This window comes from Mirounga leonina, unplaced genomic scaffold, assembly GCF_011800145.1.
Source record: "Mirounga leonina isolate KUSES-001 unplaced genomic scaffold, KU_Mleo_1.0 Mir_94, whole genome shotgun sequence".
NCBI lineage: Eukaryota > Metazoa > Chordata > Mammalia > Carnivora > Phocidae > Mirounga > Mirounga leonina.
Window position 1 is genome coordinate 45488374 of NW_023270855.1, and position 16267 is coordinate 45504640.

The 16267-nt window shown below is 57.8% G+C and overlaps 1 protein-coding gene across 1 annotated transcript; it reads left to right on the forward strand.

The window, feature by feature from the left end:
• The first annotated feature begins 92 nt into the window (after positions 1–92).
• Positions 93–15707, forward strand: COPE (COPI coat complex subunit epsilon). The gene is made up of 10 exons (XM_034997646.1): positions 93–365; positions 5641–5703; positions 7032–7132; positions 9493–9645; positions 10834–10887; positions 11126–11207; positions 12164–12319; positions 14163–14231; positions 15267–15341; positions 15491–15707. Exons 1-10 carry the CDS (start codon positions 240–242, stop codon positions 15536–15538), a joined length of 927 nt encoding a protein of 308 aa, XP_034853537.1. The 5' UTR covers positions 93–239; the 3' UTR covers positions 15539–15707.
• The last annotated feature ends 560 nt before the right edge of the window (positions 15708–16267 follow it).

The window sequence follows — 16267 nt, forward strand, 5'->3', positions numbered from 1 at the left end:
CCCAGCCTCGACACCATGCCTACCATGTTTCCCCGATTTCCATTGGCTCGCGCGATAAAATCAAACTACAATTCCCGAATGCCCTGCGAGTCGCAGTTGCGACTCCCGTCCTTTAATTCCCGTTTGGTTCATCTCCAGACAGGAACGAGTAAACTACAATACCCAGCGTGCCTTGCGGTGAGGCCCTGCTTCCGGCCGACGTGTCCCTCCGGAAGAGGAGCGACTGGGACCACAGCGATATGGCGCCTCCGGCTCCCGGCCCGGCCTCCGGCGGCTCCGGGGAAGTGGACGAGCTGTTCGACGTGAAGAATGCCTTCTACATTGGCAGCTACCAGCAGTGCATTAACGAGGCGCAGCGGGTGAAGGTGCGGCCGCTCGGGGGCGAGGGGATGGTGGTGGCGAAAGACGCTTCCTGGTGGCCGCTGGTCGCGCTCTGATTTTTTAAAAAAATCTTCCTTCTTCTTGCGGCATTTTCCCCCCAACGTATCTCTTCAGAGCGCTCTGAGGAGTTACCCTTGCCTATCACAAAACTCAAAGCCGTGACAGTTTTTGATATTTCTCACTTTGAGAGCTCGTTCTGCGCTGTGGAAGGCATTTGAGTAAGGGAGGTGTTTATGCTACTATAGTATTAATAATAGTAATTTTCACTTGTGGAGAGCCCATATGTGCCACCATACCCTCAATACCCGTGAAGTAGGGATTGTTGTTTGTTCTCATTTTAGGATGCTAAAGAGAGAAATGGCTTCCTCGACGTTACCCTGCTCCACTAGCTCTGTTATTTCTCCCCAAACTTGCCCATTCATTTCATTCATTCATTCATTTATTCATTCATTTCCTCATTGAGCTTCTCTATGGGTCAGGCGGTGTATTCGTGCTGGGTTCAAAGCAGTGATAAAATAGATAAAACTTCGTGGTCTTTTGGAAACCTTAAGTTCCTCAGGGAGACAGTAAACGAGTAAATAAACAAGAAGTCAGAGGGTGGTGTGATGGACAGTGATGGGAATGAGGTTGGCCATTTGAGAGCTAGAAAATAGCCCTGCTAGGCAGGGCCCAGCCAGTGGATGACAAGAGGGGGCGGCAGGTCCTTTAGCAGAAACTTTTAGGGAGGGACATGGACGTTACTGACACTTTGTGAACTATTGGCGATTCTCTAAGAGCAGTGAAATTGACAGGGTCTTGCCCGCCCTCGTTGTTGTTAACCTTAAAAAGAAAACTGGCAGTTATTTTACTAGCAAAATGGGTTTATTGGGGAAATGGATAATTGCAGTTTGGGACGTATAACCTATGGCAAAACCATAGGCAAGCCAGAGAACAAAGAGGACTGCTCTTTCACAGGGGAAAGGGGGAATTGAGAGGGGCTGTTATAAACAAAAAAATCCATTGGAGTAAACTGGGAGCTCAAAGTCTAGTGGCTTCTCATTGCCTGAGTTGTGACAGTCTCTCCTTGGCTAGGCAGTTGCCAGGCAAGGAGACGATCTTTCATCCTCCTGTGAGGATGATAAAGTGTATGTTTCCTCCTGTGGGGAATGCGTGGTACCTCTCTTCTGTTGGGGTCTGCCATTGACCTCGAGTGTCAGGGCTTGAGAGCTCCCCCTTCTGGCCTCCTGACTCTGTTTTCAACTAGTTTTCTTTTTATTAGTTTTCACATAGCCTAGTGTCCTAGAGAGGTTAAAGGAGTAAAGAAGCGAGTAAATATGTAGTAACTTGAGTGCTTAAGGGGTGAGATAAAAAGTGCTGAGTTGGAGGGGTGCCTGGCTGGCTCAGTCCGAAGAGCAGACGACTCTTTTTTTTTTTAAAGATTATATTTATTTATTTGACAGAGAGAGACACAGCGAGAGAGGGAACACAAGCAGAGGGAGTGGGAGAGGGAGAAGCAGGCTTCCCACTGAGCAGGGAGCCCGATGTGGGGCTCGATCCCAGGACCCTGGGATCAGACCTGAGCCGAAGGCAGACACTTAATGACTGAGCCACCCAGGCGCCCGAGCATATGACTCTTGATCTTTATTGTGAGTTTGAGTTCGAGCCCCATGTTGGGCGTAGAGATGAGTAAAAATAAATAAATAAACTTAAAAACAAAAAACACCCAGCACATACACCTGTCTTAAAAAAAAAAAAAAGGTTTTGTGTTGGAAAATGGGGGTGAGGAGGCTGCTGACTCTGGGAGTGATCCGGTAAGCCCCAGCCTCTCTGACCATCATTTGGACCTGAGACTGAACCTTGAGATGCGTCTAACCCCATAAATTGCTGCCAAGGTCCTGAGGCAGAGATGAGCTCCGGGTAGTCCGAGCATAAAAGGTTGGTGTAGCAGAAGTGGGGTGAGTGCAGGCAGGGGGAGGATGGAGAATGAAGTGGGCAGGGCCCTAGGCAGGGCCTCGGGAGCCACAGTAGGGGTTCGGATTTTATTCTGAAGGTGTGGGAGGCCATTGGAGCACCAAGCAAAGGAGCAGAGGACTTCTTCACCAAGGCAGCCAGAGGCTTGGGAGGACTTTGGACTCTGAAATAGAGAAGGTTTGCTTGGTCATGCTTCTGGCCTTTGACAGTATACCTGGTTTCCCTGAGCATCATGGGGATAAAGCCTAAAACGGACTTCAGGTAGCTGTCACACTTGAAATGACACTTGTGTAGTTGTATTCGTTTTCTGATGCTGCTGTGACAAATGACCACAAACGGCAGATTGTAGCCACACAAGTTCATTATCTCTCAGTTTCTGTAGATCGAAAGTCCTACATGGCTCACATCAGGCTAAAATCAAGGTGTTGGCCAAGCTGTGTCTCTTCTGGAGATTCTAGGGAAGAATATGCTTCCAGGTTGCTAGCTCTGAGCCAGGGGCCAGCCTCAGCTCCTAGAAGCTTCTCTCCAATCCTCGGTCTTGCATGGGGTCTCTCCATGTCAGAACCAGCCACAGGATGTCGGGTCGAATCCTTCTCACAGTTGGGCTCGCTGGGATTTCTCCTGCTCCTGCATTATTTCTGACTATCCTCTGCTATTAAAGTTCTTGCTATTAAGGGCTTCTGAGATTAGGCTGGGCCCTCCTCCATAACTCGGCACACTCTCCCCATTTTAGGATCCATAACCTTTGTCACATCTTCGAGGTCCCTTTGGTGACAGAATGGAAGCTGTTCCCAGGTCCCGGGGACTGGTATGGACATTGCAGGGTGGCGTCCCTTATTTAGCTCACCACCAGAGTTGTGTGCCTCCTTCCTGGGGCATGTAGACAGTGAGAAGATCGAGACAGACCTGCGCTCAGACTCTGGCTCTGTTACATTTTCTCTGCAGCCAGGGCCAAGTCCCTACATTTCTGTGCGCCTGTCTCCCCTCTTGTCCGATAGGGACAATGACACCTGTCTCACCAGGGTCACTGTGAGATTCAGCGTCACAGTCATGCTCTGCTGTCTGGCTTCTGTTGTGTGTTCTACTTACATCAGCAGTACGTTCTTTGAGTCTTCTCCTGTCATAATGTTCAGACTTTCTGTCGCTGCTGAAAGGGAGGACCAGCGTGCCCTGCTATACTTAGAGAGGGACTGGAAACAGTCATGGAAACCGGACTGGTGGTCGCTGTGGGTGGAGGCACACTGCAGCCCAGCCTCTCAGCCAGGGAACTGCTCTCTCTTTGGTGACTTGGGAAACATGCACTGGCCCAAAACCATGCCATTCTCCCTGTCCCCACTGAGCCATTCAGTGCGATTTAATTCTGGTCCATGGACCACCTAAACCTTCTCTTAGGCAGCCTATACTAGGTTGAATGGTGTCCCCTAAAAGATATGTTCACCCGAAACCTGTGAACATGACTTATTTGGCAAAAAGATCATTGCAGATATAATTCCATAAGGGATCTCTGGATGTGATCGGCCAGGATTTCAGATAGGCCCTAAATCCAATGAGTGGTGCTCTTCTAAGAAAAAGGCAAAGAGAGGTTTGAGGCAGACAGAGAAGATGGAGGCAGAGATGGGGGGCGATGGGGCCACAAGCCAAGGAATGCTCGGAGCCCCCAGAAGCTGGAAGAGGCCAGGAAGGATCCTCCTATAGAGCCTTTGATGGGAGCATGGTCCTGCTGACCTTGATTTTGAGCTGCTAGCTTCCAGGACCATGAGAGAATAATTTGCTGTTATTTCCAACCATCTAGTTTATGGTAGTTCATTACAGTGGCCCCAGCAATCTCTGACAGACTTGAGCTGAGGTGGCCCCACGTGGAACACCCAGGGTGTCCTTGCCCTTGATCGGATGTAGTGCTCTGTCACCATCGTGACGTTTCCTTGTTTGTCAGACATTCTTAAGTGCCCACAAGATGGTAGGTACTGCCTAGTGTTGGGGACGAAGCAGTGAAGAAAGCCTCAAGGAGCTGAAGGTCCAGTGTGGCCATCCTGACGGTGGCCCCCATCCCATCACTACCCACCCCCCCGTGGTACTCACTGTCCTCTGGATTAGCTGCACCTCTGAGCTGTCTGGGGGCAGTCAGGGGCCACTCTGGGGTCAGCCGGCATTGGTGGGTGTGGGCCTCCTGGCTTTGTTCTCAGGTAATTCTGGTGAGCTATCCCCAAGCTGCAAATGGCGGAGAAGCATTTGCTCAGAAACATGCCATTCCTGTTTTCTCAGATCTGGAGATCTGCCTAGCACTCACCACACAGCTTCTGCCCGAGTCCTTACGAGCCTTCTTCCTTTCCTGGCTCTGGTCAGCTCCCCCATAGCCTCGTGGCCTGGCCAGGGCTCAGGGGGCTTCCCCACAGTCCCAGAGTGAGCAGTGTGTGAAATCCCCTCACCAGGGCTCCCCGGCTCTACAGCGGCGGGGCTGAGCAGCATGGCCCCGGCTGGACGCGGATGTCCCTGTGCCCGGGCAGCTGGCTGAGCTCTCCCAGAAAGGTCCTCTGAGTGAGGCAGACCTTTGTCTCTTCTGTTTTCCATGTTTAAAAAGTGTTTCGGGACAAAAACGGGACAGGAACAGGCTGCATGGAAATATTTGTTAAAAAAAGTAAAGTCCCTTTTGCACATCTCCTGGGTCCCATTGGTTCTTCAGAATCATCCATCCACCTCTGCATGGGACTCCTCCCAGGCTTTTTTTCTCTACCTTTTTTTCTTTTTTTTTTTTTTAACATATTATTTATTTATTAGAGAGAGAGAGAGGGAGAACACGAGCCGGGGGAGGGGCAGAGGGAGAGGTGGACTCCCCACTGAGCAGGGAGCCCAATGCGGGGTTCGATCCCAGGACCCTGGGATCACCGCCTGAGCCGAAGGCAGACACTTAACTGACTGAGTCACCCAGGCGCCCCTGTTTTCTCTACTTTTACAAACCCATGCACTGGGGCATTTTCCCCCAACATCTTGGACCACCCATACCACTGTGCAGCTTCTGTTTTGATCCGCTGCACCCTGGGGGTGCCTGTCAGTATGAGTGGCCACATGTCCAGTGGTTAAAGGCGTGGGCTCCACCCTGACCCCTTGCTGTGCTGCTGGAGTGGGTGCCCCACTTTCTTTACCTGGACGGATGTGGGTGAGGATTGAGCCCCCGTCCCAGGGTGGTGGTGGTCTTGGACAAGATCAGGGCTGGGACGTAGGCCCAGTGTCCACTGGGCAAGCTGCCTGCTCCTGGCTTCCACGTGTCTGGCACGGGGCTCCAAGCGTCCTGAGCTGTCTCTCTCTCTGCAGCCCTCAAGCCCGGAGAGAGACGTGGAAAGGGATGTCTTCCTGTACAGAGCATACCTTGCACAGGTGAGTGTGGGCTAGTGACCTCCAGAGCCCTGGGACAACAGAGTAAAGGAACAGAGTGCTGGGTGGGGACGGGGGTGGGGACGCCAGACAAAGGAGGGCAGAGTCCAGGACTTTGAGCAGCCGGTGTGGCCTCCACAAGTAGGTGGCCGTGTCCCTGAGGTTGTGGACTCACCAGGCCCAAGGACCAGTGTAGGGATTTCTCCCTTTTCTTTTTTTATGTAATCGGTAGGTTTTGTTTGTTTAGTACAGTTTTAGGTTTGCAGAATAATCAAGTAGATAGTAAAGAGAATCCCATGTACCCACCCCCAGCCCATAGGCCGCTTTTCTTATTACTCACGTCTGAGATTGATGGGGTGCTTTCATTGGTGGATGCAGCAAGGTTGACACTGCTGTTAAGTCGAGGCCATAGTTTATTCCAGGCTCTAGGAACGTTGCCCTGGGCGTGCAAGCAGTCCAGATGGTGCAGACAGGACCAAGTTGTGCCCTGTCCCAGTCTCCCCTGCCAAGGCCCACCGGCAGCCGGCCTCCCACCTGCCTTCTCCCCCCGGCTTCAGTCTTGGCCTGTGATCTGTCCTGGGCACATGGCTCCGCGGCTGCCCCCACCTCACATTAGGCCCTGGGTGGCTTCCTGGTTGTGTTCATATCTTTCCCTCTGTGGAGTGTTCTGGAGCCTGATGGGACCCCACCCTCCCGTTGACCAACCCCCCAACCCCCCCTGCCCCCTGCCCTTGACAGTGAACAGTATGTGTGGCCCCCAGCAGAGGGGCTGCCCTAGTGTCCCTCAGAATCTCCTTGTGATGTATCTGTGCGATGTGTACACACAGAAGAACACCTGTAGGTGGCAGCAAAAACATCAAAACCACCTAGAGAGGATTGTAGTGAAAATGCGACCCTGACTCGAGTTCCCCTCCCAGCAGTGACCACCACCAGTTCTGTGTGTCACCAGGGAGGGGGTGTATGTCCTGATGCCCAGAACCCCTGTCCCTGGGCGACGCGTTCCCCCCAGAGCTGGCAGGGCCCTTGCCCCGTCACTTCAGCCCTGGGGGCTGGACAGCTGGAGTCTTCAGCTAGAGTGGTGGGCACCATGGCCTGACAGGTGACAAGTGATGCCGTGCTGGCTCCCAGTAGGTGCTGTAGCAGGGCTGGCCCCTGGCAGCCTGGGGGGGGGGGGGGGGGTCCCTGGGGGTGGCGGCCGCTCGTTCCAGGCAGTGGGACTCTGCCAGGGCGCTGCTAGAGCCCTAAGAAGCTCTCGTGTGCCCCAGGAGGCCAAGTCTGAGCCCCACAGCAGAGAGTAGGCCAAGCTGACGGCATGCTTATCTTGACTGCAGAGGAAGTATGGTGTGGTCCTGGACGAGATCAAGCCCTCCTCGGCCCCCGAGCTCCAGGCCGTGCACATGTTCGCCGAGTACCTGGCCAACGACAGCCGGAGGTGAGGATGGGAGGGCATGGGTGGGCTCTCTCTCCCCACCTTCTTACCTCCCCGAGCCTCAGTGAAAGCACATTGCTACCCTGCGGGGGCATTTGTGTGAACCATTCATTCTCTTGCTGCCCAGGATACTTGCCCGGGTGCTTATGGGCTCTGCCTCTGTCTCTGCAGGTGGGAGCCGTGAGACCCCATCTCGCCCGTGCCGTGGGGCACCAGCATGACGTGGCGGGCTCCACGGCTCCTCTGCACCCTTTCCCCCACCCCAGGAATGGCTGGTCGTGAGGCCCCCCTGGGATTAGGAACTTTTATGTTCAAATCTGCTCCCCACAGGGTGCCTGGGATAGGGCAACAGCCTAGCCCATGACACGGAGACGCTCTGCTCTGTGGGTCTTCCTCTGCCCCCCTGCCCAGCCCCGAGAGCCCACCTTCACCCTGGAGTGTCCCTCTTAGCGGCAAGGAGCCTCACAGAACAGCCTTCCCCAATCTCTGCCTCGTGGAACTCCTTAGATCAGGACTTGATCATGACCTTATTGATACTGTGCTACTCTTGTGGGCCACAGAGGCTGTCTTTGGGTCCCAGGTGTAGGTGAGACCACCTGCTGTGACCCCTACCACTGCCCTTACGGAGGGCAGCATTATGTGCCCCGGCTCCTGATTGGGCTCCTTCTCCCTTAAAGCTTGAGGCTCAGGGGGATTTACTTGTCAGCAGTGACAGCTGAATGGGGGCCCCCAGGTTCTGATCCCCAGAACCCACAAATGTAACATCATTGGAAATGAGGTGTTTGCAAATGTAATTAGTTAAAGATCTGGAGATTATCCTGGATATAGGGTGGACCCTGAATCCAGAGACTGGTGTCCTCATAAGAGACAGAAGAGGAGAAGACAGAGAAGGGTACAGAGGGGAGGCATGTGTGAAGATGCAGAATCGGGGTGACACAGATGCCAAGGGATGCCAAGGACTGTGGGCAGCCAGCTGAAGCCAGGAGAGAGGCTTGGGATGGATTCACCCTCAGAGGCCTCAGAAGGAACCTTTCCTGCTCACACTTGGATATCAGACTCCTGCTTTCTAGAGCTTCTTCTCTCTCAGAGAGTCTATTCCTCTTTGCATCTTCCCGGTCTGCGGTGCTTTGTGACGGCAGCCCCGGGACACCAAGACAGGCAGGCTCCTGAGGCTATCCTTTCTCCCTCTCCACACTTCATGAGCCAGGGTGACAAGCCCTAGTCTCCTTTCGGAAGAGGAGGGGACTCTGGGACCCTCTAGGAGCAGGGGCTGCTTTGGGGCCTGGGGCAGGGGCCCAGGAGGGCAGAAGGGTTCAGGGTACGTCCGTCCTGGCAGCCCAAACTGCTGCCCCTTAGCCAGCCCAGCAAGCAGGCTGTGGAGAAAGTCCCGGCACCTGTAGGTGAACAATGACATGTTTGAGTAACAGAGCGCATGACGCTCGCATCACGTTAACGATGGCAGGTGGCATGTCTACTCTCAGTAGGTTCCCAGGCAGGGAACATCATGGGGTGGCCACGAGGGCTCCATGCCAACTCTCTGTCACACCCTGTATGCGGTCCGGGTGTGCAGAGTGGGAAATAGTCTCAGATGTGAAGTCATTTGTCCATCAGGCACCTTGGTGGTCACGAAGACAGTGACAGGAGTGTCCCCATCCTCCAGGGCCTTAGATGTAGATCCTGACCAGCAGCCCACGTGCCATGCACGTGTTTGTGGAGAACCCGTGGACCCTGAACAGCAGCTTTTGTCTGGTGGCGACTCAGGGCCTGGCCCTTCCCTTCTCCTGTCAACTGCTCAGCAGCCTTTTGGAACAACAGGTTTTGGCTCTGTTTTCTAGTTAAGCAGATCATGGTTCAGATGTTCTATGGCCTGTGGGGGAACTGGCTGATCCTTGGCGGAGCCCTGACTCCAGCCTGGCCCCCAGCACAGCATGTGGCCTACCTGCCAGGAGCAGCCGGCCTCCTTGGGGAGGCAGCGATGTCATCAGGGTGAGATTCATCTGTGTGGCTTCCTGTCTCCAGAGAGGCATCCCCGGCGAGTTGGCCCGGCCCTCCACGTCCGGGGTGGTGTGGATACTACAGCCCCCTGGATCTGTAGGCCTGCGCTGCTCTGTGGACATGGCCCCGCCTGCACCACATCTCCTCACGAGGCCTCAGTTTCTTTGCATAATGGTGGGAAGTGCCAGGTGGGAAGGCGGTGAAGCTGGCACCCAGTGGGGCTCGACGGAGACAGCTGGGCCCATTCCGCCTGCAGCTGCTGTGTTCCCCTGGGCGCCTGACCCACTCTCTCTGGACCTGTCTGCTCCCATGGGGGCGAGGCTGCTTCCCACCCCTGGCTGCAGGCCCTCAGCAGCCTTGTCTTGCAGGGACTCGATTGTGGCCGAGCTGGACCGGGAGATGAGCAGGAGCGTGGACGTGACCAACACCACCTTCCTGCTGATGGCTGCCTCCATCTACTTCCACGACCAGAACCCAGATGCAGCCCTGCGTGCCCTGCACCAGGGGGACAGCCTGGAGTGGTGAGTGTCCTCCCTGTTCCAGGGAGAAGGCCTCCAGGCTGGTCTCCAGGCTGCTCAGTGCTTCATTGGCCGTTGTCATGGGAACAGTGGGGGGCTGCTGGCAGAGACCAGTGGGGCCCAGGCTTCCCATTCAGGCTGCAGCTCCCATCCTCGGTCCTTTCTGCACGGCTGGGCTGCTGTTCCCAAGGACACGGCTCCCAGGGCTGGAAACCCTCCGTTCCCGGTGGCAGAGGAGAAAGCACCTTTGTTTCTGCCTGTGGTTTCTGTACCCCCACCCCCACCACAGAGCCTTGTGTCCCTGGGCCCGGGCCTTTCCGTGTCCTCCCCGCGTTCCCCCAGGCCCTCCCGTTCACGGCACTCCGGGGCCTGCGGCGTGCCAGAGGCTCTAGCCCCCACCCCAGGAGGTGACTCCAGCCAGCGCTGCATCTACAGCGCCGTGTCCCGGAGGGTGCGACAGCCCACCCCTGTGAACTCTCTGGGGCCTGCTGTCCCTTGGTTGGTTGGTTACAGGTTCATTTTTGTTTCTTGTTTCTGTCCCCGCTCTATCCAGAAAGGGATTTGTGGCGGTTTAGAAATAGGTCTGGCACACAGCTTACAAAGCAGCAGACTCTGTAACTATTTCTCAGACTCCTACACATGTTGATCTGGGCGGGAAAGTGTGGGAACAAGTGACTACATACGTCATTGGTGGTCATAGCTGTCAGGCAGAGAGGGAAGCCACGGGTGCGGGAACCAGAGGGGGTGAGCACCTGCCCCATGCAGCACCTCTGTGACTGGACCCACAGCCTTCCCTGGGGCTGACCCTGGGCGTGGCTGCTCAGCTTGCTCCCTGGGCTCCTGCCACTGGGCAGTGGCCAGTGTCCCCCTCACACCAGGAGTGGGGCGCAGAAAGGATGCCCAGCCTCAGGGTAGTCAGAGTGGGACGATTTGGGACCTCATGAAAGCTCCAGCCCCACGTGTGCTCAGTGGTGAAAGGGGGGAGCCAGGGCCCTGGGAAGCAGTGGGAGGCTTGGCCCGGCGCATAGTGCCTGGGTCTGAGTCCAGTGTGGCTCAGCATTGCCCTACGCAAGGCAGGGCTGGTGGCCTAAGCACTCCTAGGAATGTTCCTGGAGGTGGCGCCCACACGGGGGAGCCCCGATAGGCAGCAGAGTGGCGAGGGTGCCGGCTGACTGCCTCTCTGTCCTGCAGCATGGCCATGACCGTGCAGATCCTGCTGAAGCTGGACCGTCTAGACCTCGCCCGGTACGTCTCTCCCATGCGACCCTCCCTGCAGGGTGTTGCCTGGGACGAGGGATGGTGCCGTCCTTGCCTCAGTTTCCTTCTGTGACGAGGGTGGGACCTGCAGAGTTGGGGTGAGCTTCCCAAGTGTGCAGTGAGAGCGGCCGGGTCGGGGCTCCTGGCACACTCGAGCCGGCGCCAATGTGTGCCCTGTGAGCAGGAATGCGGGGGGCTCCCTCCTACCCTTCTGTTCTGTCCCCAGGAAGGAGCTGAAGAAAATGCAGGACCAGGACGAGGATGCTACCCTCACCCAGCTGGCCACCGCATGGGTCAATCTGGCTGTGGTGAGCCCCTGGGCCGTGCTGGGGGAACGAGGGAGCATCAGAGAGCTGGGAGGTGGGAGGTGCCCCCTGCATCCAGTGCTGGCCGCTCCTGTGGGGAGGGTGCTGGTGCAGGCTGCTGTGGACACATTGGACCTGCTCCTTCCTTTGGGGCCAGGGCCCGTCCCCCAGGGGAGCCCCCAGCCCATTGCGCCCTGGCACATTTTGCACCTTGCTCAGCCCCAGCCCCATTCCTGGCTCCTCACAGCTGAGCAGCTTGGCCAGAGCCAGAGTGAATGAGCTTGGGGTGCTCTGGAACCAGACTTGATGGAGCGAGTGGGCCTGCCTGGCAGTGCAGCCTCCCAGGGCTCACCCTGGGCTTGGCTCCTACTCAGCTTGCTCCCTGGGCTCCTGGCACTGGGCAGTGGACAGTGTCCCCCCCCACACACACCTTCCCCTGTGCCCAGCCCCTATCTCCCCCCATGCCTGGGCACCTGCTCCCCCTTTCTTGGCAATGGCCCCTCTTCTGGCCTTTGGCACTGGGCTTCCTCTCTCTAAGTCGTTTTTTTTGTTTTGTTTTGTTTTTGTATGGGCTGCTTAAAATGTGTTCCCCGTCCGCATGCGCCTGCACCGGCCTTGGGGGCACTGAGCCCCACCCAAGCTGGCTTCCAGTATCTAGTTTAGCGGGGTGAACCCTGCCCGCTCTTCGCCAGCTCTGCGTTTTTTCACACACGTCTTGGCCTCAGGCTCCCCTCTAAGAGTGGTGCTGCGTCTTTAGCAGGCAGGCAGAACCTTTCATTCTTCTGAACGAAGGATGCCGGTGACAGGGCTCCAGGGACCGCCTGCCTCGCGCTGGCCACGCCGGCATCGCCTCAGCGAAGTGCCGGCGTGCTGGCGTCCTCCTGCTCTGTGAGGGAGCGGGAGGTGGTAGGGCTGGGAAGCGGGCTGACAAACCGGTGATGTTGGAACTGTCCCTGCAGGGTGGCGAGAAGCTGCAGGACGCCTACTACATCTTTCAGGAAATGGCTGACAAGTGCTCATCCACCCTGCTGCTGCTCAACGGGCAGGCGGCCTGCCACATGGCCCAGGGCCGATGGGAGGCCGCCGAAGGCGTGCTCCAGGAGGCGCTGGACAAGGTACGGCAGGCCCAGCCTGCACCGAGGCTCCCGGTGGGGGCGGCAGGGGACGGGGGCTTGCTGCAGAGGCAGCCCCATGGGCCTGGCATGTGACCACGTGGGAATTTATTTTAACACCAAATCAGCTAGGAATCAGATTGCAAATAGAAATGTTGATCGTGGCTTCTCTTAGAAATGGGAGGATCCCATCGGCCTGGGCTTCAGCTGGCCTGAGCTGAGCAAAAAGTCTCGCTATCACCTTGGCTGCTGGACCTGGGGGCCTCTTGATGTGACTCCTCACTTGAGCCAGTACTTGGAAGAGATGCCTGCCGTTCATTACCAAGGGGAGAGCGAGATGCAGACGGGAGACGTTGCCTGTCTGGGTCTAGAAGAGGGACTGAGAGTGGGGCCCTGGCAGGGCAGCCCCCGCTGTCTTCCCCCAACCAACATGTGAGGTCTTGTGTGTTACTTTTATAATCAGAGGAAATGTCAAAGTTTTTTCTGTTTTCTGAAAACATTTCGTCATCTAACAAGAAACAGACACCGGTGGGAAGCTTTCTCCCCTTTACCTGTGTGAGGCGTCGAGTTACCATCAGGAAGTTGTTTGCAGATCAGGGACGGGCCAGGGGTCATCAGTCAGGTGCTCCTTGGGCTGCACGCGTGGAGGTGCCTTGCCCTGCCAAGGCGCCCTTTGTCCATGCCGGCCACTGTGCCTTCCTGACAGGCTCTGACCTTAGCTGGACTGTTGGGTGCAGTCAGGGCTCGTCAGGAATGCCTGGCCTGGTGGGGCGTCTCTGCCCCAGAAGGAGAGGGCAATGGGGTCCCCAGTTAAATGACACCTATCTGTCCTCATTCTCTGCGACCCCGTCTGGGCTGGCTTACTGCCCCGTGGCCCTGACCCCTCGATGGCCCGAGGCATGCCATGGCCTCAGTTGTCGTCCTGGTCCTGTGGGCCACCCCATGCTTTCCCACTGTCCTTCCCATTCCTTTGGCATTCCCCTCGTTTTGCTTCTGTGAACACGTGCCATTGTCCCCCATGACAACTGTTGAGGAAACTAAAGTGGGGAGGCGTTGAGTCTCCCCAAAGAAGAGCAGCCATGGAGTGGAGCCGGGTCTGTGCAGAGGCCCCTCGAACCTACAACACCTTGTGTCCGGGTTGCTGTGTCTCTGCTTCGAGTGCCCAGTCGGCTCCCTGCAGTGGTCTGACCTTCCTGGCCGAGGTCGTCCGGGGCCAGTTCCCAGGGTTCCCTGTGCCTCAGAGCCCCGTGTGGGTGGGTGGGGTGAGGTCACCTGCTTGGATGTTCTGGTAATTTCCCGGCAGCTTCTTGCCAAGGGCCCTGGTGAGCAGGAGGGGCAGGCGCGGTCTGCCCCGTGGTCTCAGACCTCATTTTTGCAGTGAGAGGGACAGCTTGCTTGTGATGGTGTTCAGGCTGCCTTGGGCTGGGCTCTGTTCCTTTGCGACTGGTGTGATAAATAACCCCTCCCAAACTGCGACCGGCAGGGCGGTCTGTCTCATCCTGGGCAACAGATGAGACAACAGGCTCAGAGGGGAAGAAGCCGGGAGGGCAGGGGAGAGGCAAGGAGAGGCAGGGAGGCCAGGAAGGTGGAGTGGGGCTGGGGCCCCCCTTGCCACCGCACTGCCTCCCAGGCAGAAAGGAGGGCCCCGAGGTCACCGCCTTGCAGAGTGGCCAGTGGGTGCGCTTTGGGTCTCCCAGCCCCACCCCCTGCCCCACCTCTGAGGGTGTGACCTTGTGTGGGTCATGTCTTCACCCTGGGTCAGTGGGAGCACCTGAGATGGGAGTGGGCAGGCCAAGTCGGGGGCCTGGGGAGCTGACCCTGATCGCTTATGCCCCTGTGTTTCCAGGACAGTGGCCACCCAGAGACACTGATCAACCTTATCGTCCTGTCACAGCACCTGGGCAAGCCCCCTGAGGTAGGACCCCCGGGCACAGGGAGGTTTTCTGCTCTCCACGGCGCCAGCCTAAGGTGGGCAGGGGTCTGTGGTGTGGCCCCAGCTCTGAAGGTCAGGGTCTCCGGCAGAAAGCCACTTCTTTGGAGGGGGTGCGGTTGCCATCAGCGCGAGGGGCCCTGGGAAGGGGGTGTTGCGGGTGCGGAGGCTGTAGGCCAGCTGCTCCCGTGGGCCCTGGGAACTTGTGGGCTGTGTCTCAGAGCGTGCCCAGGCCAGGGCCAGCTGAGCCGGGACCCCCACCTGTGCCGCCTCCGGGTGGACGGTGGGCGAAAGAACAGAGAAGAGGGGTCCATGTTGTCTGAGGGGGAGGGAGGGAGAACTCTGGGGCCCCGCTGTTTAGGTGGCTGACTGGCCCAGTTGGCTGGGGACCCACCCCCAGGCTTCCTGGCAGTCCGTCACCCATGCCTTATAGAAGGGCCCCCGGGCAGCCTCGGGGCTAGCGTAGTATAGCAGACAGGACCACTCTCCCACTCACCCCACAAACAGCACTGAACCCCTAGTCTCAGGGAGACAGCTGCCCCCGCCCCATGTGGTGGGGGCGGGCCTGGGGAGGTGGGGCGAGGGTGGCAGCAAGGGCTCTGTCCGGGGTTCAGGTTCTAATACCAAGACCTCGGGTTTCTCCGTACAGTGTGCCCAGAACAAACCCACCTCTCCTCCCAGCCCTGTTCCCCCCGACCTGCCCTCCGCTCCTCCTGGCCCTCCGCCCTCTTCTAGGGCCTGGGTCCCTCCCACCCCACTCGCCTGAACCCTGTGGTGCCTCCTTCCACTGTGTGCGGAGTGTAGGCTCTGTGTCAGCTGCCCCCCCTCTTCCCACCCCAGCCCTGAGGGTCCTGTCATCTGCCAGATTCCAGGGTAGGCTGATGGAGGTGACGGAAGACAGGGGCTCTTGCTTGGGGTCAGCTGGGCAGCCCCCACCCCACCCTAGCCCTCCCCTCACCCTGTATGTGAGAGGCCCCTGGGGGCCCCTGTTCAGCTCACCTGGCCTCCTCTCTGCTGCAGGTGACAAACCGCTACCTGTCCCAGCTGAAGGACGCACACCGTTGCCACCCTTTCATCAAGGAGTACCAGGCCAAGGTGAGCCCGAGCCGTCGGTCTGTCCCAGGTCCCCAGACCCCCGGGCGGGGCCGGGGAAGGCCAGTGACAGGGGTCCTGACTCATGTTCTCTTTGTTTCTCCTCCCACCCCCCCACCCCCCACCCCTGCCATCCGCACTCTGCGTTTAAGGAGAACGACTTTGACCGGCTGGTGCTGCAGTACGCTCCCAGCGCGTGAGGCCCGCCCCAGCCGTGGTTCCTGAGCCATGGGACAGCGACCCATGCCGCCCTCAGGGCGCCCATCGTCATGCGCGCTCTCCCTTGTTCTGGCCAGAGGCGGAGGCTGGAAGCCCAGCCCAGCCCCACTCTTGTCAATAAATGTCTCCACCATGGGAAGCCCCACCTGATCCATGTCTGCTCTGGCCACTTGCGGAGGGACATGTGGGAACCAAGGCTTAGAAGGGAGGGTCCTGGGCACCGTCCCCCAGGACCTTTGCTGGGAGGGGAGCCCTGGAGACCAGGGCCTGTAAGCAGCAGCTGCACCGACTGCCCACCCCTCAGACAGCCACTCCATGATGCTGAGCTCCGGGTGGCACAGCCGTGTCTCCCAAGCTCCCTTGGCATCCAGGGAGACTGAGGTACAGAGTGGGGATCGCCATCACCCGGGGCATTAGGACTCCGAGCCAGTATCCCAGGGTGGTCTGTAGGTGGCAAGGGAGGTAGGAAGCACTCAGGCCTCAGTTCAGTCATATGGGGAGGGTGTGTGCAAGGAGCAAATGCACGCCCGCCCCGCCCGACCTGTCCCCTGCTCCTCACTGCTGCCCTGTGGGCAGTCCTCCGCCAAGACTGAGACCGGCTACTGTGGGGGCCGTGGGCGCGGGAGGGCCACAGTGGCTGAGGCGCTGAACTCTCTACCTGGAGAAACCCATGGCGAGAACCCTTCCATAAGAGAAAGCCAGGGCACCAG